Below are 20,211 nucleotides of genomic sequence, written 5' to 3' on the forward strand. Positions count from 1 at the left end.
CAAAAAAAAAAAAAAAAAATTATTACTATTATTAGTAAGTGTTAGTGACCAGGTCCCCCCCACATTGTGTGGCACACAGGGGCTGGAGCTGGGGAGAAGCAGCTGCCTGCAGACCCTGCTCACCCTGATGGACGTCCAGAAACAGACCACCTACCACTGCCCGCCTGACCTCCTGCGGGCTGGCCTTGACCTCGTCCATTCCCTGTGGAAAGGTCGCCGAGAAACTGCCATGGAAGCTCTGCGGTCCAAGTGAGTGTGTTCTGTTTGTGTGTTGTGTTGTTGGGTTGCATCTGTATTTTCTCATTGGTTTATTTATGTATAGTCTGTTCATCTAAGATGATGATATTAGACTGAAAATAAATGATATTATTATTATTATTTGGATTATTATCATTCCTATCATAATGATGATTGTTAGTATTAATTAGAAATCGACATTTCTGTATATTTGAATGAAAAGGGGGGTGGTTGAGGTGAGGGGGAGGGGGGTTGCAAGGGGGAGGGGACAAAGAAAGGAAGAGAGAGAGATAGACAGACAGACAGACAGAGAGGGAGAGAGAACAGAATGTGGAAAAGATAGAGTACAAAATCTAAAATGGAGAGGGTGAGTGTCAGTGATTGGAGAAAGAAAAAAAAACATAATATTGGAAGGGTGTGTGTGAGAGGCAGGACAGGGGAAGTGGGATTAGGGGGGGAAAAAAACAAATATTGTATGCACTACTTCTGTAGGTTATTTTTTTAAAGGAGGTTCATGTGGGGACCTACAATAAACAACCAACTGGACTGTATTCTCCTTCTCCTTCATTGTCTTCTTCTTCTTCAACTTCTTCTTTGTCTTCTTCAACTTCTTCGACTTCTTATTCTTCTTCTTTTCCTTCTTCTTCGTTACTTCATCTTCTTCTTCTTCTTTGTCTTCTTCATCTTCGTCTTCTTCTACTTCTTCTTCTTCTTCTTTTCCTTCTTCTTCGTTACTTCTTCTTCTTCTTCTTCTTTGTCTTCTTCCTCTTAACTCACTCCGGACGATGGAACGCTATAACGTTCCTGATGTAAAGTAGTGTTCCAGACGATAGAACGCTATTGCAGTTTCCATATAATTAAAAAAAATTTCCACGTTTTCCTCATGAGGTAGCATAACAATTGGAGCTACACTGGGCATTGCGAACATATCAAGGGTTGAATGAAAAATTTCTTCATGAGATTCCAAGTTTCTTCATGAGATTCCATATGGAAAGTTTCTTCATGAGATTCTGTAACAACACATTTCACAGCGAGCCAGCGAGTCCAGGACCCTACATGACAAGCTAATCTGCATACGTATCGAAAATGGTGTCGCAGGCGATACAAGTGGAAATGTTTTGTCCAAACTAGATCACGACAGCGACTTTTACCGCTGCTGAAGTGATTGAAATGCTTCAAAGTGAAAGTTTCGACATCAGCGAGGATGATGAAGACGTTGAATAAAGTATCTGCAGTGAAGAAAGCAACCAGCAAAAAGGTACTGATAGTGACTCAGCCTCTGAGAGCAGTGAAGAGGGAGGGGGGTGGGCATTCACACAATGTGAGGAGAGGGGTCAGTGGGTCAAGTACAGTGAGTTTCATTCACTTACTTTATGTTTTGTATTTTTTGTGATTTTTTTTTTCATAACCCTAACAAATGGGTCGTCTGTAGGGAAAAGCAAGGAGAATTTTTTGTGATTTTTTTTTTTCATAACCCTAACAAATGGGTCGTCTGTAGGGAAAAGCAAGGAGAAAAGTCCGGAGTGAGTTAAAGGATTGCCTTGGCAAGTCCTGTTCATTGTGAGACGTGCCCAGACCACTTCAGTTTGTTTCTGTGTTAGGAAAACACAGAGAGTTAAGATTGGTGGTTTGTCGTCTCTTTGTCTGCCTGTTTTTGTTTTGTTTGTTTTTTGTTGTTGTTGTTTCATTCCCACCCATTTTTTTTCCTCCTGCTGATGAAATCTGTGTATAGTGTTTAAGCTTGTGTGTGTGAGTGTTCAGTGTGTGTGTGTGTGTGTGTGTGTGTGTGCTTGAGTGTGTATGTCGTCTGAGTGTTCGAAACACTTGAATAAAGCAGGAACACTTCTTAAACATATGAATTAACATCTTTCTGTCTGTCACATTACTTCTTTCAGAGTATTTTTAGAACCTGAACTTGCATTGTGAAGTACAGAAAATATGGTGAATGAGTGTGTGTGTTCGTTCTTTAATTTAACGTCTTTTCACTATAAGTGATATTAGACGAGGGAAGGAAAAAAATCGAGTGGGGGGAGGAGGGGGGGGGGGAATTACTGTGTACGCATACGAGTAAGTGAAAGTGTGTGTGTGAAAATTACTGATTTAAGTTTTGTTTAAAAAACAAAACAAACAAAAAACACATAACAATATAACATATTTCTAATGAAAAACTAACAACTATAACAGTGAACCAACAGGACTATTTAACAAGGAGTTGAAAAAGTCATACATTAGCAATGGACTGCTGAAGATCGTCAACACTGAAGATGATTTCAGTTCAGGGATTTGAGACTTTAACATATCGCAAGTATGTGAAAGTATGTGTGTGTGTGTGTGTGTGTGTGTGTGTGTGTGTGCGTGCGTGCGTGCGTGCGTGCGTGCGTGCGTGCGTGCGTGTGTGTGTGTGAGAGTGTGTGTGAGAGTGTGTGTGAGTGTGTGTGTGTGTGTTCTTTTTTTGAATGAATGCTTGTCAGGAGTTGTTCTCTTTGAGTGGTATTAACTCACTCAGTACGGCCAGTCCTCTCTTCTCCTCTACACAGACCCCTCGGATGTCCTGTGGGTGTCTGGATGACCCAACCTTTAGCTTCCGGCGTCAGAATTGTGGTATTCTTTGTCAACATTCACCTCTTCAGTATAAGAGCCTTCCGCTTGCAATATTTGGATGATGGTAATTGGGGTGAAACGCTGTTAACGTCGTCTCTTTCGCCGTTCGTATGGAGAGAGTTAAGATTCGTTCACAGGGTTTTTGTCAGATCATTACACAGTGTGTCTTTTATCAGCAGCCATAGACATTATCACAAAATGTGTGTGTGTCTTTTTTTTTTGTTTTTGTTTTTCACAGACAGTCGTTTTGGGCCAGTGTGACAGCTCCATTGAAACGTGACCTTCTACCGTCAGTTGAGGATTCTGGGATGGAGACAGGGGTGAGATACGCTTGAATGCATATTTGTAATTTTTTTACAAACATACGGATGTGCTGAATTTTTTTTTTTTTTTTTTTTTTTTTTTTTTTAAAGAAGAAAAAAAAATGGAAGGTCCCTTAGCCTTTCTTACGGCCGTCAGCGAAGTGAATTTATGTTCACTACTGAGTTGGGGAAGTGCACGTGTCCAGGAGCCACCTCAGCCTTTTTTACAGCCGTCAGCGAAGTGAATTTATGTTCACTACTGAGTTGGGGAAGGCATGTGTCCAGGAGCCAGTTGCACTGCCTGGTTCTAACTTTTTGACAGTTACAAGTGACTAAATGCCTACGTTGACCAAACTACACCATTGGTCAGTTCCATGCATGCTACACACAGTTAGTAGCAGGTTATGACCATCACTAGGCTCTTCTGTCCGAGCAGTGCAACTGGCTCCAGAGGAGCAAGGAGAAGAGAGAACAGCACTGGGAAGAGGGAAGAGAACACAGAAGGTAGAATCCGTACCCTCTGAGCCAGGCGTGACTTTCACCTGCGACAACTGTAACAGAGCCTGCTGATCCAGAATCGGACTGTACAGCCACAGCAGGCGCTGCAACTCAGCAACTTGACTGAACCAGGCGCAGAGTTCCATTGTCTCCTGAGACAGACGGACGCCAACAACTGAGTTGGTTCAGGATAGCATGGTTCATTTGATTGGTTCACCACAATATCAGTGGGTCATTTAAATAATTGATGGGTCAGAAAAAAAACAAGCCCTTATTCCATTCTCTGCCGGCTGTCATTGGGCCACCCCCACACCCCCAAAATGTGTACTTCAGTTTACTTTGTCCATTCCACTCTTTGGTATGTGAAATGAAATATATTAATGCATGTGTGTATGTGTGTGTATATATGTATCTTTTTTTTCTGCATAAGTTGCCCACAAATGATGAAGAAATCTCGCACATTCACACTCTCAAGCACTAAAATACTAAGCAGTAATAAATTCCCATTGCCGTGGAGAAACCACTGATTGTTCAGTGCTCACTTTGCTGTTGGCCCAACTGTAACCTTATGTCAATCTCTGCATCTGGTATAAGCCAAGCAAGCCAGGCCATACATATCATTCTATATAGATCAGTGCCCCAGATAAATTAGCTGCTCTTATCTTATTCAACAGACCAGTCAATGCCCCTGAAAACAAAGCGTGGCCATCAAAGTGGCCAAACAAGTGGGTAGGAGTGACTGATTTTTGTAACACTGTAAAGCTTGCGCCTTGGGTACAAGGGCTGCTTAACCAAAGTACGTGTCTTAATACCGAAAAAAGTAAAAAAAACAAAATAAAATCAACAAGCCAATACAGATTTCCATATATAAAGAATCAAGTTGTCATCGCTTGTGAACTGCGTTGTAATACAGTGCCAGTTTTAGCATTTCACTTTCCCGCCAGTCTCATCTGCGGAGGATGGCTTCCATACATATAAAGTATTTCGCTGTAGGAATTCATCATCTGCACCATGGGGTATGCACTGAAATAAGCTTCCTAACGTCAAGGAAAAATGAATCAGCATTCAGAACAGTTGCAATCTGCACGCATCTTGAGAGTGTGAATCTGGGAGATTTCTTCATTTCGTTGACCCAACAGATGTGAAGATCACAACTATCAATATCATGGCATTATAAATACATTATATTGTCTGAAATATATGTGTATGACAGGTGGACCCGACAGATGTGAAGATCGTAGCATTTTCCTTCCGTATCCTTGCTCAGGAGATCTACACCGTGGAGGGGTAAGTGCTGCCCTCTGTGTTCTGTCTCTCATTCGTCTGTTAGCTGTGATCGTCCTAACTTCATAGAATGTAGCACAATACCGTGTCCCTCCTGACTTCTTAGAATGTAACACCATACGTCTCTATTACTAGCTGTACTGGGATTGCAGGGTATATGTATGGATGAGCTAGGCATTCCTCTGTCTCAGGAGGGAGAGATTTTAGTTGACAAGCGTGTAATCATGCTGTAGCCAGTGCATCAGCGGCATTTTACAGCGTTTGTATGGAATGATTCAGCGAACGTGTTCTGTGCACTTGGTAAATGTGTCCGTCTCCTGTAAGGGAAGTAACTCTGCTATGCAGGTTTGTCGTGTGTGTGTGTGTGTGTGTGACTGTCGATACAAGTGACGTGACATGGTGTGATGTGTTCAGGAGTTCTTTGTGTGCGTGTGTGTGTCAGTCAAAGAAAGTGGTGTGTTGTGTTAGGAAATGTGTCTCTGTGTGTGGGTGTAACTGTTACAAGTGATGTGACATGGTGTGATGAGTTCAGGAGTTCTGTGTGTGTGTGTCTGTTGAAGAAAGTGGTGTATTGTGTTAGGAAATCTCTGTGTGTGTGTGTGTGTGTGTAACTGTTGATACAAGTGATGTGACATGGTGTGGTTTGTTCAGGAGTTCTATGTGTGTGTGTGTGTCTGTCAAAGAAAGTGGTGTATTGTGTTAGGAAATGTGTGTGTGTGTATGTGTTTGTGTGTGTGTGTGTAACTGTTTATACAAGTGGTATGACATGGTGTGATTTGTTCAGGAGTTTTGTGTGTGTGTGTGTGTGTGTTGAAGAAAGTGGTAAATTGTGTTAGGAAATCTGTGTGTGTGTGTGTGTGTAACTGTCGATGCAAGTGATATGACATGGTGTGATTTGTTCAGGAGTTTTATGTGTGTGTGTCTGTCAAAGAAAGTGGTGTATTGTGTTAGGAAATCTCTGTGTGGGTGTGTGTGGGTGGGTGTGTATGTGTGGGTGTGTGTGGGTGGGTGACTGTCGATACAAGTGACGTGACACGGTGTAATGTGTTCAGGAGCAGACTGGATCCCCAGCTGAAGACGTGTCTCCAGGAACTGGGCAAGACAGATCGACTTGTGTACTGGTCTCAGGTTGGTGCAGCCATGCTTAGTGTGTGCATGTGTTTGTTCACCCATTTTTTGTAAAGTGCCTCAAGCCCTGTTTATACCCCTAGAAGTCGGCGGAGGAGACGTCAGAGGCAGTGGGGGCCTGGAGTCGACCGGAGGTAGAGGAGGAAGTGGGGGCTGCAGGCCGGTGTTGTTGTTTACCGGGCCCAAAGTAGAGGGCCCAGGGTGTTCGCGAATCGATTGCGATCGTGCCTTCATCTTAGCCCGATCGCCCAATCGAGCTACATAATCATGCGACCTGTTGGAAGGCATAATTAGATAAACAACAAGGACGCCAAGGAGTCGACAGACAGAAAGAAATACGAAAAAACTTAGCCGTATGCGGAGCACAGGAACAGGTGTCGAGATGGCTGCCGTCAAAAGAGGGCGCTAGCTAGCAGGACAAAGGGGAGGTTACCTACTTTCGGGAGGTTATCGGCCGTAGTTGCTCTCTTTTTCTCCGCATAGGCGGATAGTAGTTTGCACAGGACAGCAATGTCAGACCCCTGCCGGAGTCTGCACTAGTTGGGTCACGGTAAGTATGTTATTTAAACGTAATTTTAGATAGAAAATTTCCTATTACTGTTGTTGTTATTATGCGTAAATACCACTCTCTCTCTCTTACGCTTGACTCGAAGTAGGTGCTAGCGTGGCGATGGCGATGAGATGGCCTTAGTGGACGGTGAGGCTCTAAGCACCATAATTTGATTTGATTTGACTCTCTCATTTTCTCTCCTCTATCTTCATACTGATTGATTGTAGATGGCAAGAATGGAATGCTCATGTGCAAGAAAGTGATAGATTTCATGTGTATTATCAGATCAACTCTTTACATTGTGTCCCAACGTATTTATCCAAGAATTTGCCAAAACATTTAAAATACGTCATGACAAGATTTAGGTTTGGGCTTTCAGATATTGCAATTCATCATTTTCGATACACACAGCATAGTGATCATGATCTTATTTGTCCATTGTGCACAAATGCAGAAGAAAACGAATTACATTTCATGTTTTGCTGCCCAAAGTTATGTGAACTAAGGTATAATTTCATACCCCAGTTTGCAACTTATCTATACAAAGCATTCAAAATCCGGTCATTTAGTTGTTCCTGATTATCAATCTAGGTATTGTTTTGTTTTATTATATCATATACTGTATGTCATAATGTTTTCGAAATAAGTTTACACACCACCCCTTCATAAGGGGCTAAGGCCTTTTTTGAATAAACCATCCGAATCTGAATCCGAATCTCCTCTACCTTGCTGTCTCTCTGCCCCTGTCTGTCTGTCTCTCTTCACCCCGCCCTGCCCCATCCCCACCTCCCTCCCCACCCCCCTTTCTGTTTTTGCCCCCAGCTTACAGTCTAGCTGAATGGATTCACACACATGCATAGCCGGGCGCAATAGCCGAATGGTTAAAGCGTTGGGCTTTCAATCTGAGGGTCCCGGGTTTGAAACTCGGTGACAGCGCCTGGTGGGTAAAGGGTGGAGATTTTTCCAGGTCAACATATGTGCAGACCTGCTTAGTGCCTGAACCCCCTTCGTGTGTATAACGCACACTGAAGATCAAATACGCACATTAAAGATCCTGTAATCCATGTCAGCGTTTGGTGAGTTATGGAAACAAGAATATACCCAGCCGAAAATGGAGTATGGCTGCATACATGGTGGAGTAAATAGACCACACGGTCATACACGTAAAATGTTACATGTCTGTCTGAGTGTGTATGTGTGCATGCCTGAAATCTGATTGAATGACACAGGAAACGAATGATGAGCGCCCAGTGGCAGCCGTCAGTCAGGTATCCAGGCAGGCAGCCTGTTGTGCAAATGACCCCGTGTTTGTAAAACGTTTAGAGCTTGGTCTCCGACCGAGGATAGGCGCTATATAAGTATCCATATCAATCAATCAGTAATTAATTTCAGTGGTGATGGTGATTGTCAGGACTTGTATGATGATTCTCTTTGTAATGAACAGTTTCACACGGCAGTGAAGGCTGACATTTTTTTTTTTATTCTTCAGTTTATACATGTATGCATGCAGAGCACTTGCATATTTTGAGTGATGATATCTGTAATGATGATGACGGTGATAACTATGTGTGTGTGAGCAACAGTACCTGTACTGATGACAGTGATGACAATGTGTGTATTAGCAACAGTACCTGTACTGATAACAGTGATGACGATGTGTGTGTGAGCAACAGTCTACCTCTGCTGATGACGGTGATGACGATGTGTGTGTGAGCAACAGGATGTGTATGTGTGCAACAGTTTACCTGTAATGATGACGGTGATAATGATGTGTGTGTGAGCAACAGTCTACCTGTACTGATAACAGTGATGATGATGTGTGTGCTGTGTGTATGCAACAGTCTACCTGTACTGAGGAGTGTGAAAACAATGTGTGTGTGTGTGGAGCAGTCTACCTGTAGTGATGGCGATGATAACGATGTGTGTGCAGTGTGTATGCAATAGTCTGCCTGTACTGATGATTGTGATAATGATGTGTGTGTAGTGTGTATACAGCAATCTACTTGTATTGATGATAATGGAGACGGGCACAATAGCCGAGTGGTTAAAGCGTTGGACTGTCAATCTGAGGGTCCCGGGTTCGAATCACGGTGACAGCGCCTGGTGGGTAAAGGGTGGAGATTTTTCCGATCTCCCAGGTCAACATATGTGCAGACCTGCTAGTGCCTGAACCCCCTTCGTGTGTATATGCAAGCAGAAGATCAAATACGCACGTTAAATATCCTGTAATCCATGTCAGCGTTCAGTGGGATATGGAAACAAGAACATACCCAGCATGCACACCCCCGAAAACGGAGTATGGCTGCCTACATGGCGGGGTAAAAATGGTCATACACGTAAAAGCCCACTCGTGTGCATACGAGTGAACGCAGAAGAAGAAGAAGATGATAATGGTAACGATGGGTGTGCAGTGTGTTTGCAACAGTCTGCGTTTGGAGAGCAGCAGTGAGGAGAGCAGCGATGACAACCTGCTGGACAATCCCACAATCCTCTTGCTGAAAGCGTGGCGCAATTTTCTTCTGGTCATCAGCAAATCTAAGGTGAGTGAGAAGAAAGTTTTATGCATTGCATACCACGTTACCGTGTTGGAAATTCTGATGATCAGAAATTTTACATATTCTACACATTGAATAGTACGTTACCGTGTTGGAAATTCGGATGATCAGTAAAATATTTACATATTCTACACATTGAATACCACGTTACCGTGTTGGAAATTCTGATGATCAGTAAAATATTTACATATTCTACACATTGAATACCACGTTACCGTGTTGGAAATTCTGATGATCAGTAAAATATTTACATATTCTACAAATTGAATACCACATTACCGTGTTGGAAATTCTGATGATCAGTAAAATATTTACATATTCTACACATTGAATACCACGTTACCGTGTTGGAAATTCTGATGATCAGAAATTTTACATATTCTACACATTGAATACCACGTTACCGTGTTGGAAATTCTGATGATCAGAAATTTTACATATTCTACACATTGAATACCATGGCACTATGTTGCAAGTTGCACACACCCACCCACATTACATGACGCATTACTGTGTGAGAAATTCCACAAAAAGCATTACATGCTAGATTACATGATTAGAGACTCCACATATACACAATGAATATCACATCACTATGTTGGAAATTGCACACACCCACCCACATTACATGACGCATTACTGTGTGAGAAATTCCACAAAAAAAATCATTGCATGCTCGATTACGTGATTAGAGACTCCACATATACAAATTGCTGGTCACAGTACAGTGTCAGAGAGTACACAAAAACAAAATTTACTTATGAAGTGCTTGAAAATGCCCCAAAACTTTGTCAGTAAATGACCAGGAGGTTTATAAAGTATCGTCTCCCTGGGACGCTCACTCAGTCTGGCTCCGCGACTAAGCCATTATTGTCGTTAGTAGGGGGCTTAGTAGGTGGTGTCCTAAGTACGTTAAAACAGAACAGGCACCACTGAACACCACCGAAGTGACTCAGCAGCAGTGCAGGGTCTCCTCTGGTGTGTGGCCTCCTAGCGACCTAACATCGATGGTTCCGTGTGGACTGCCGACGCTGGAACTGTGACGCCGTGTGGACTGCCGACGCTGGAACTGCGACGGACGAACCCGGGTGTGGCCGTGTATGGGGGAATCTAAATGAGCGGCGTGGGAGTAATGCCACTGAAACGTTGCAGATGATGGGGCAGCAAAAAAAAAAAAAAAAAAAAAAATGTATCGTCTCCCTTCCCTCACTGTTGATATTTATACATATATCACTCTACACTAAGATATATCACACTACACTAAAAATGCACATTTTAAACTACAAAATTTTACATGATTGATTTGTGCATGATAAGTCAGTGGGGGGATTGATGGGTTATTCATTTAATTTAAAATCTACACTGAAAAGTGTACACATGATAACAATGATAATAAGAATAATAATAGTACTTATATGGTGCAAGCTCCCCATATAATGGGTTCTAAGCGCCTCACATGAAACAACACGTATATAAACACTAGTGCATAATAACATACCTTTGCAAATGAAAAAACAACACACACACACATATATAGAAATATGTGTATCTATTCACCAAGACAATACTATACATTGAGCAGAGTGAAGGTGCGTGGACAGACGACTGTGTCTTGCACTCACAGAGAAGCCAACTGTTACAATTTCACCATATTTTGTTACGTTCGATCATCGCAGTTTGTTCCGATGTTTCGCCAGTGTCAAAATTGTTCCGGCCAGTTCATTTTCGACTTCTTAACATGGTCACATGCTTTCCTGTCGTAACATTACCCAGACGGTCTAGACCCATTGATCACAAGACCAGGGCAGTCACTGCTAACCTTGGTCTCTCATGATAATGCTTCGCTGATCGCGTGCGTGCTTACATCGAAACAGCAATGAGCGGACCAGTCAGCTTAATCGTTTGCCCGAACAAGAGAGAACGTGGCTGAATCAAGTTGCATCTCGGTCAAACAGCGTCTGTACATTTGCTGATGTTGTTCATAGTCTGAGTGTTCCTACCAGATTCAGAATGTTCCAACCAAATTTCCTGATTGTTTATACAAACGCTTGACCAGGGGGTTGGCATCTCTGCTGCAGGTGTCGGAAGACCTTCAGGTGACAGGGCGTCGCAAGGAGCAGGTGATGGCTCACCTGTTGGAGGGGCTTCAGGCACAGGTGTGTGTGTGTGTGTGTGTGGCATTGCTTCCTTCCTTCCTGGAGGAGGGGGGTAGAGGAGGTGCAGTGTAATGTGTGGTGTGTGTGTGTGTGTGTGGCATTGCTACCTCCCTTCCTGGAGGAGGGGGGTAGAGGAGGTGCAGTGTAATGTGTGTGTGTGTGTGTGGCATTGCTTCCTTCCTTCCTGGAGGAGGGGGGTAGAGGAGGTGCAGTGTAATGTGTAATGTGTGTGTGTGTGTGTGTGTTGGAGCTCATGTACGTTTATATGTATTTGACTGTGCTTTCATATCTGTGAAACTGCGTGTTTGGTGCATATCTGTTATGCGTGTATGTGTGAATGTGTGTCTTCATGTTTTACATTTATTTGCTTATTTATCATCATTGTTGTCTTATTTATTTAATTATTTATTTATTATTATTATTATTTTTATTTTATTATTATTATTTTCATTACTACTACCTTTTTTTTTTAATATCATAATTATTATTTATTTATTTATGTAAGCTTATCTTTTTTTCTTTTCTTTTTTTTTTCTTTTTTCTCAAGGCCTGACTAAGCGCGTTGGGTTACGCTGCTGGTCAGGCATCTGCTTGGCAGATGTGGTGTAGCGTATATGGATTTGTCCGAACGCAGTGACGCCTCCTTGAGCTACTGAAACTGAAACTTCCTCCCCCCTACCGTCCACCTGTCTGTGACTTCCTGTGTCCCTGTCTCTCTCTTTGTCACTTTTTGTTGTTGGTTTTTTGGGGGGGCAGTTTTATTTGTTTGTTTGACGGGCGCCATAGCCGAATGGTTAAAGCGTTGGACTTTCGATCTGAGGGTCCCGGGTTCGAATCACGGTGACGGCGCCTGGTGGGTAAAAGGGTGGAGATTTTTCCGATCTCCCAGGTCAACATATGTGTACACCTGCCAGTGCCTGAACCCCTCTTCGTGTGTATACGCAAGCATATGATCAAATACGCACGTTAAAGATCCTGTAATCCATGTCAGCGTTCGGTGGGTTATGGAAACAAGAAGATACCCAGCATGCACACCCCCGAAAGCGGAGTATGGCTGCCTACATGGTGGGGTAAAAACGGTCATACACGTAAAAAGCCCACTCGCGTATATACAAGTGAACGTGGGAGTTGAAGCCCACGAACGCAGAAGAAGAAGGAGAGTTTGTTTGTTTTATTCTTCCATCTTTGGGTTTACAGTTTCAACACAGTGTCACAAGAGATCTTCTCGTTGATAATTTTACACCATATTGTCATACATTCATTCTGATATAATGTACAAAGATGGTTTTTGGGTGGTTTTTTTGGTTTTTTTTCTTTTGCAGTTGGACTCTTACATACATAAACTAAATCAAGACATATAGGAAGTTACACAAACTTATGATGACATAGATACATATACATACACACATGCATGCTCACAAAACACGTCTGCACATGGGAACAAGATGATCAGCACAAGGGAGGGGGAAAAAAAGGATGTTTTACTCTCTCTTTTTTTTTTCATGAGGAAAAGAAAATACACCATGTGTACTATGATATTTTGTATTCAGCTGTATAGGCAATTATACATTCAGATACGATAGTTTTTAGCCACTTGGTGTCACTTTCCTATAGATTCAGATAAGATAGTTTTTAGCCACTTGGTGTCACTTTCCTATAGATTCAGATAAGATAGTTTTTAGCCACTTTGTGTCACTTTCTTATAGATTCGGATAAGATAGTTTTTAGCCACTTGGTGTCACTTTCCTGTAGATTCGGATAAGATAGTTTTTAGCCACTTGGTGTCACTTTCCTATAGATTCAGATAAGATAGTTTTTAGCCACTTGGTGTCACTTTCCTGTAGATTCAGATAAGATAGTTTTTAGCCACTTGGTGTCACTTTCCTGTAGATTCAGATAAGATAGTTTTTAGCCACTTGGTGTCATTTTCCTATAGATTCAGATAATATAGTTTTTAGCCACTTGGTGTCACTTTCCTATAGATTCAGATAAGATAGTTTTTAGCTACTTTGTGTCACTTTCCTATAGATTTAGATAAGATAGTTTTTAGCCACTTTGTGTCACTTTCTTATAGATTTAGATAAGATAGTTTTTAGCCACTTTGTGTCACTTTCCTGTAGATTCAGATAAGATAGTTTTTAGCCACTTGGTGTCACTTTCCTATAGATTCAGATAAGATAGTTTTTAGCCACTTGGTGTCACCTTCCTGTAGATTCAGATAAGATAGTTTTTAGCCACTTCGTGGCACTTTCCTATAGATTGAGATAAGATAGTTTTTAGCCACTTGGTGTCACTTTCCTATAGATTTAGATGAGATAGTTTTTAGTTTTTAACCACTTGGTGTCACTTTCCTATAGATTCAGATAAGATAGTTTTTAGCCACTTTGTGTCACTTTCCTATAGATTCAGATAAGATAGTTTTTAGCCACTTGGTGTCACTTTCCTATAGATTCAGATAAGATAGTTTTTAGCCACTTGGTGTCACTTTCCTATAGATTCAGATAAGATAGTTTTTAGCCACTTTGTGTCACTTTCCTATAGATTCAGATAAGATAGTTTTTAGCCACTTGGTGTCACTTTCCTGTAGATTCAGATAAGATAGTTTTTAGCCACTTGGTGTCACTTTCCTGTAGATTCAGATAAGATAGTTTTTAGCCACTTGGTGTCACTTTCCTGTAGATTCAGATAAGATAGTTTTTAGCCACTTTGTGTCACTTTCCTGTAGATTCAGATAAGATAGTTTTTAGCCACTTGGTGGCACTTTCCTATAGATTCAGATAAGATAGTTTTTAGCCACTTGGTGTCACTTTCCTATAGATTCAGGTAAGATAGTTTTTAGCCACTTGGTGTCACTTTCCTATAGATTCAGATAAGATAGTTTTTAGCCACTTTGTGTCACTTTCCTATAGATTCAGATAAGATAGTTTTTAGCCACTTGGTGTCACTTTCCTATAGATTCAGATAAGATAGTTTTTAGCCACTTGGTGTCACCTTCCTGTAGATTCAGATAAGATAGTTTTTAGCCACTTGGTGGCACTTTCCTATAGATTGAGATAAGATAGTTTTTAGCCACTTGGTGTCACTTTCCTATAGATTTAGATGAGATAGTTTTTAGTTTTTAACCACTTGGTGTCACTTTCCTATAGATTCAGATAAGATAGTTTTTAGCCACTTGGTGTCACTTTCCTATAGATTCAGATAAGATAGTTTTTAGCCACTTGGTGTCACTTTCCTATAGATTCAGATAAGATAGTTTTTAGCCACTTGGTGTCACTTTCCTGTAGATTCAGATAAGATAGTTTTTAGCCACTTGGTGTCACTTTCCTATAGATTCCTATAGACTTTCCTTTCCTCCTCTTCTTTCTCTGTCTGTCTGTTGCTTTCTTTCTGATGCTGTATTGATCTATTGGTCTCCCCCCCCCCCCCCCCCCATCTCTGTCTGTCTCTCTCCAAATGCTATATTGATCTCTCTCTTTTTCTCTCTCTTTGTCTGTCTGGCTCTCTCTCTCTTTCTGTGTGTCTCTCTCTGATGCTATATTTCTCTCTCTCTCTCTGTCTTTCTCTCTCCTGCTCACTCTCTCTCTGTCTTTCTCTCTCTCTCTCTCTCTCTCTCTCTCTCTCTCTCTCTCTCTTTTCTCTCCCCCTGTCTCTCTCTCGGAGTCCGACATTTTGCTGAGCGAACGAGAAGCCAAGCGCAACACTGCGGCAGTAACCCAACCAAATTGTACAAATAAATGACTGCCTCCTGACGTTGATGGGGTTTCTGGCTATCAGTAGAATCTAGAGAGATTCCCCAAGCTAAAGCTACCAGTAGTTTTGTCAGTGAACTCAATACAAACCAGAGAAAAGTTAGAATATTTTGCTGACGAGTTATCTCATCATTGCGGCAGTGAAGCGTACATGGTTGTGTTGACGAGTTATCTGGTCATATAGGTAGCTTAACAGTTAAATAAAACTTGAGTTCGCTTCATTTTTGACTCACTTGTGTAAACAAAGTGAGTCTATGTTTTAACCCGCTGTTCGGTTGTCTGTGTGTGTGTGTGTGTCTGTGTGTCCGTGGTAAACTTTAACATTGCTATTTTCTCTGCAAATACTATGTCAGTTGACACCAAATTAGGCATAAAAATAGGAAAAATTCAGTTCTTTCCAGTCATATTGTTTAAAACAATATTGCACCTCTGGGATGGGCACAAAAAAATAAAAAAAGAAGCCTAATTATATGCAAACTGCAATTACTGTTATATTATTATTTTTTGTATTCTCTAAACTTGGCACTTTGACCTCTTATTCTGACACAACAACAAGAGGAGTCATTATTATCATTTTTTGTTCAAACAGGAACTTCTTTTGCTAAGCATGGAAGTTTTATTTATTTTGCAAACGTTTTGGTGCAGATAGTAATAAAGGGAAATTACTCTGTAATTAATGCTAGGGGACTTAATTTATCACAAGTGAGTCTTGAAGGCCTTGCCTCTCTTGTTTGGGTAAGAAATTGGGGGAGCTTTGGGGAGACAGTGACGGTGCAGTGACATGATGTGTGCAGTTCAGTGGACGGCTGTCGGTGCTCAACATGAAAGTGGCGGCCATCATCACTGCTCTCTACTTCACGCTGCTGAAAGCCTGGGGCAGGTGTGTGTGGTGTGTATGTGTGTGTAGGTGTGTATCTGTGTGTATTTGAAGGTGTGGATCTGTGTGTGTGTTTTATCTTCAGTTTAACGTCTATTCACTATAAGTGTTTTTAGACGGAAAGGAGTAAAGAAGTGGATAAAGGAAAGGGAATGCATGTGAATATTAGTGTAAAAAAAAGTATTCATGTTATGTATCAGAGGAAAAGTATATTATAAGAAAAAGGTCTAAAGAGATTGTGGTGTGTATTGAATGAGGTGTCATGGGAAGGAGAATATGTATATGCATATCAACAAGTATTAACCTACAACAATGTAAATATAAATAACAACATTAATTATGTTGTGTGTGTGTGTCAGTCTGTGTGGGTGTTAAATGAATGTATGTTTTTTAATGTGTATATGGGTTGTTGTTTTTTTTAAAGTGTGTGTTCATCTGTTCATTTTTTCTCATCATCTTGATTCTCTTTGCTGATGTGGGTCGCGGTGCAGTGGCGTCGGGAAGCCGGCGGCCATTTTGGTGGGGGTGCGTGGGACGGTGGAGGAGACGTGCGGCAGCAGTGAAACGCTGATTCCCGGCATTCAGATTGGTCTGCTAGCTGCTCTCACGCTGCTGATCCAGCGCGCTAGAGGGGACCCCGCGGCTGGTGTGTAGTTTATTTTATCTGTGCAACTACACGTGTGTTACACATGTGTTTGTGTTTGTTTTGTTGTTTTTTTGTGGGGGGTTTTTTTTGGGGGGGGGTGTCTTTTCTTTTTTTTTTTCTTTTTTTTTAACTTTTTTTTCAATTTTCCAAAAACATGTATACAATACAGAGAATAGTATGAAACAAACAATACACAACGAACAGTAGCATCTTCCACTACAGAGAGAGAGATAAAACAAAATAAAACAAAACAGACTAAACAAGGCAAAACAAATCTGCATCAACAACAACAAGAAAGAAAAAAAAAGGAAGATTTGTCCAATCATTCAATCAATCAATGTTTACACCTTAATGATTGTAGTAATCATGATGATTTAACTCTCTCCATACGAACGGCGAAAGAGACGACGTTAACAGCGTTTCACCCCAATTACCACCATCAAAATATTGAAAGTGGAAGGCTCTTATACCGAAGAGGTGAATGTTGACAAAGAATACCACAATTCTGACGAAGGAAGCTAAAGGTTGGGTCATTCAGACACCCACTGGACATCCGAGGGGTCTGTGTAGAGAAGAAGAGAGGACTGGCTGTACTGAGTGAGTTAAGATGACATTAATAATAAATAGCCTGGACCAGTTGTAACATAGCAACAGCATCAATTGTGTCGACTATTACAGTAATAGTATGTGTTTGTGTTTAATTCACCTCTGTGTGTGTGTGTGTAGATACATGTACAAGCATGCACATCATGTACACACACGGACACACTCACAGATTTTTTTTCCGTTTCTCGTTTTATCCGTACAGATACATACGTGTTTGTGTTAAGATACACCTGTGTGTGTATATGCAGGTACATGTACATGTATGCACACCATGTGCACACTCACACACACGCGCGCGCACACACACACACACATACACACACATTTTTTTATATCTGTGCAGATATACATGCGTTTGTGTTTAGATACATCTTTGTGCACTTGTACAGATACATGTACATGCACGCACAGCACATACATGCACGTGCACACATACACATGCTCGCACACACGCACGCAAGTGCGCGCGCGCGCGCGCACACACACACACACACACACACACTTATCAATTACTGTCATCATAATTCTTTCTAATCAGTACAAATTTAGTCATCAAGTTCATGTCAGATAAATACACATGTTCATGTGCCTGTGTTGCAAGTTAAATCAACTTGAGTAAATAAGATCAAGACACAGGCACATTCATAACCTCAACACAGTTTTTCAACAACAAAAAAGGTAACATTGTATGGAATATGTAACATTTTCGAAATATATTTGATTCATTTACTTGTGACTTTATCTCTTTTTTTTTTGTTCCTTCTTATGTTTATTTATTTGTATACTAAATTTAGCTATGTTTATACTTTTTTATGTTCATTCGTTTGTGCTTCGATTTATTTATGTTTCTACCTAATTTTGTTTATTAATTTATGATATAGTGATTTACATTTTATCTTCTGATATCAGTTAATTGATTATAGTATCAAATATACATTTTTTATCATTTGTTTTGGTATTTATTTGCCATTGTTTTCACTGAATTATAATCTTTTTTTTTTAGGTATTCATGTTTTCTTTGCCATACCTATTTATATCTGTCTTGTCTGATGAGTATAGCTTTGTTTCTGCCTGGTGTGTCTGATGAATATACCTTTGTTTCCAGGTGGTTGTGTCTGATAAATGTACCTTTGTTTCTCCCTGTTGTGTGTGATGAATATACCTTTTGTTTCTACCTGTCATGTGTGATGAATATAGCTTTGTTTCTACCTGTCATGCGTGATGAATATACTTTTGTTTCTACCTGTCATGCGTGATGAATATACCTTTGTTTCTACCTGTCATGTGTGATGAATATACCTTTCGTTTCTACCTGTTGTGTCTGATGAATATACTTTTGTTTCTACCTGTCATTTGTGATGAACATACCTTTGTTTCTCCCTGTCATGCATGATGAATATACCTTTTGTTTCTACCTGTCATGTGTGATGAATTTACCTTTGTTTTTACCTGTCATGTGTGATGAATTTACCTTTGTTTTTACCTGTCATGCATGATGAATATACCTTTGTTTCTGTTTGTTGTGTGTGATGAATATACTTTTGTTTCTACCTGTCATGCGTGATGAATATACCTTTGTTTCTACCTGTCATGCGTGATGAATTTACCTTTGTTTCTCCCTGTCATGTGTGATGAATATACCTTTGTCTCTATCTGTCATGTGTGATGAATATAGCTTTGCGTCTACCTGTCATGCGTGATGAATATAGCTTTGTTTCTGTCTGTCATGTGTGATGAATTTACCTTTGTTTCTACCTATCATGCGTGATGAATATACCTTTGTTTCTACCTGTCATGTGTGATGAATATACCTTTGTTTCTCCCTATCATGTGTGATGAACATACCTTTGTTTCTACCTGTCATGTGTGATGAACATACCTTTGTTTCTACCTGTCATGTGTGATGAACATACCTTTGTTTCTACCTGTCAGGCGTGATGAATTTACCTTTGTTTCTGTCTGTGATGTGTGATGAATATACTTTTGTTTCTACCTGTCGTGTGATGAACATACCTTTGTTTCTACCTGTCGTGTGATGAACATACCTTTGTTTCTACCTGTCAAGTGTGATGAATATACCTTTGTTTCTCCCTATTCATGTGTGATGAATATACCTGTGTTTCTACCTGTCATGTCTGATGAATGTACTTTCGTTTCTACCTGTTGTGTCTGATGAATATACCTCAGTTTCTACCTGTCGTGTCTGATGAAAACGCTTTTTTGGTTCTGCCTGTCACGCCTGACGAAAATACCTTTGTATGTAGCTGTTGTGCATGACGAAAACACCTTTGTTTCTAGAAACCTGTTGCGTCTGACGAATGCACCTTTGTTTTCTACCTGTCAGCGCTGACATCTGCGGCCATCTCCACGCTGATACCTGTGACGAGCAGCATGCTGCTGCAGAGCACACGACAGCTGCCGCCACCTGCCGAGCTGACCGCGCACGGCAAGATGGATACGTCTTCGTCCGGGGCCGAACTGCAGCAGGCGGAGTCCTCGACCACTTCCAAACTGATGGTGAACTGCTGCTGCTGTAGCTTTCTCCGTTCGTTTTGTCTTGCGTGTGTGTGTGCGTGCATGTGTGTGTGTGTGTGTGTGTGTGTGACAGTGTGTGTGTGTGCGCACGTGTGTGTGTGTGTGTGTGACAGTGTGTGTGTGCATGTGTGTGTGTGTGTGTTTTAATCACACCCCTGCTCCATTCTTGAACTGCTACGCTTTCTTCTCTTTTTTTTTTTTTCAGTCCCCCTACCCACCCACCTTTTTTTTTTTTTTTAGGAGAAATCAGTGGATGCCTAAAAGTTATGCAAACGAGCAGGATAGTTTCAGCATCCCTGGAAGGTTCTTTCTTTTTCTGTTTGTCTTTTTTATCTTTTTGTCTTTTTTTTTTCCATCATCAATTTTCTCCTTTCTGTTGTCTTAGGTTCGTAGGGTCCTTTCAAGTCCTTTTAAGTCCTTAGGAATTGGATTTTGGTCAAAAGGCCTTTTAAGTGCTTTGATTCAGCAAGTTGGTCCTTTTAACTCA

The 20,211-nt window shown here is 41.0% G+C and overlaps 2 protein-coding genes across 2 annotated transcripts in view; one reads left to right on the top strand and one right to left on the bottom strand.

Moving 5' to 3' along the window:
- Positions 1 to 20,211, top strand: part of LOC143276315 (nucleoporin NUP188-like) — a 115,932-nt gene that overhangs the window by 67,017 nt on the left and 28,704 nt on the right. Inside the window, exons 31-39 of the mRNA XM_076580820.1 lie at positions 80 to 249; positions 3,077 to 3,158; positions 4,852 to 4,925; positions 5,975 to 6,050; positions 9,012 to 9,140; positions 11,234 to 11,311; positions 15,855 to 15,940; positions 16,429 to 16,583; positions 19,534 to 19,706. Coding sequence (XP_076436935.1) covers positions 80 to 249; positions 3,077 to 3,158; positions 4,852 to 4,925; positions 5,975 to 6,050; positions 9,012 to 9,140; positions 11,234 to 11,311; positions 15,855 to 15,940; positions 16,429 to 16,583; positions 19,534 to 19,706 — 1,023 coding nt within the window. The remainder of the gene's footprint in view (positions 1 to 79; positions 250 to 3,076; positions 3,159 to 4,851; positions 4,926 to 5,974; positions 6,051 to 9,011; positions 9,141 to 11,233; positions 11,312 to 15,854; positions 15,941 to 16,428; positions 16,584 to 19,533; positions 19,707 to 20,211) is intronic.
- LOC143276316 (galactoside alpha-(1,2)-fucosyltransferase 1-like) overlaps positions 1 to 20,211 on the bottom strand; it is a 294,798-nt gene that overhangs the window by 20,054 nt on the left and 254,533 nt on the right. The gene's annotated exons all lie outside the window — the stretch shown is intronic.

Source organism: Babylonia areolata, chromosome 31 (genome assembly GCF_041734735.1).
Source record: "Babylonia areolata isolate BAREFJ2019XMU chromosome 31, ASM4173473v1, whole genome shotgun sequence".
Classification (NCBI taxonomy): Eukaryota; Metazoa; Mollusca; class Gastropoda; order Neogastropoda; family Buccinidae; genus Babylonia; species Babylonia areolata.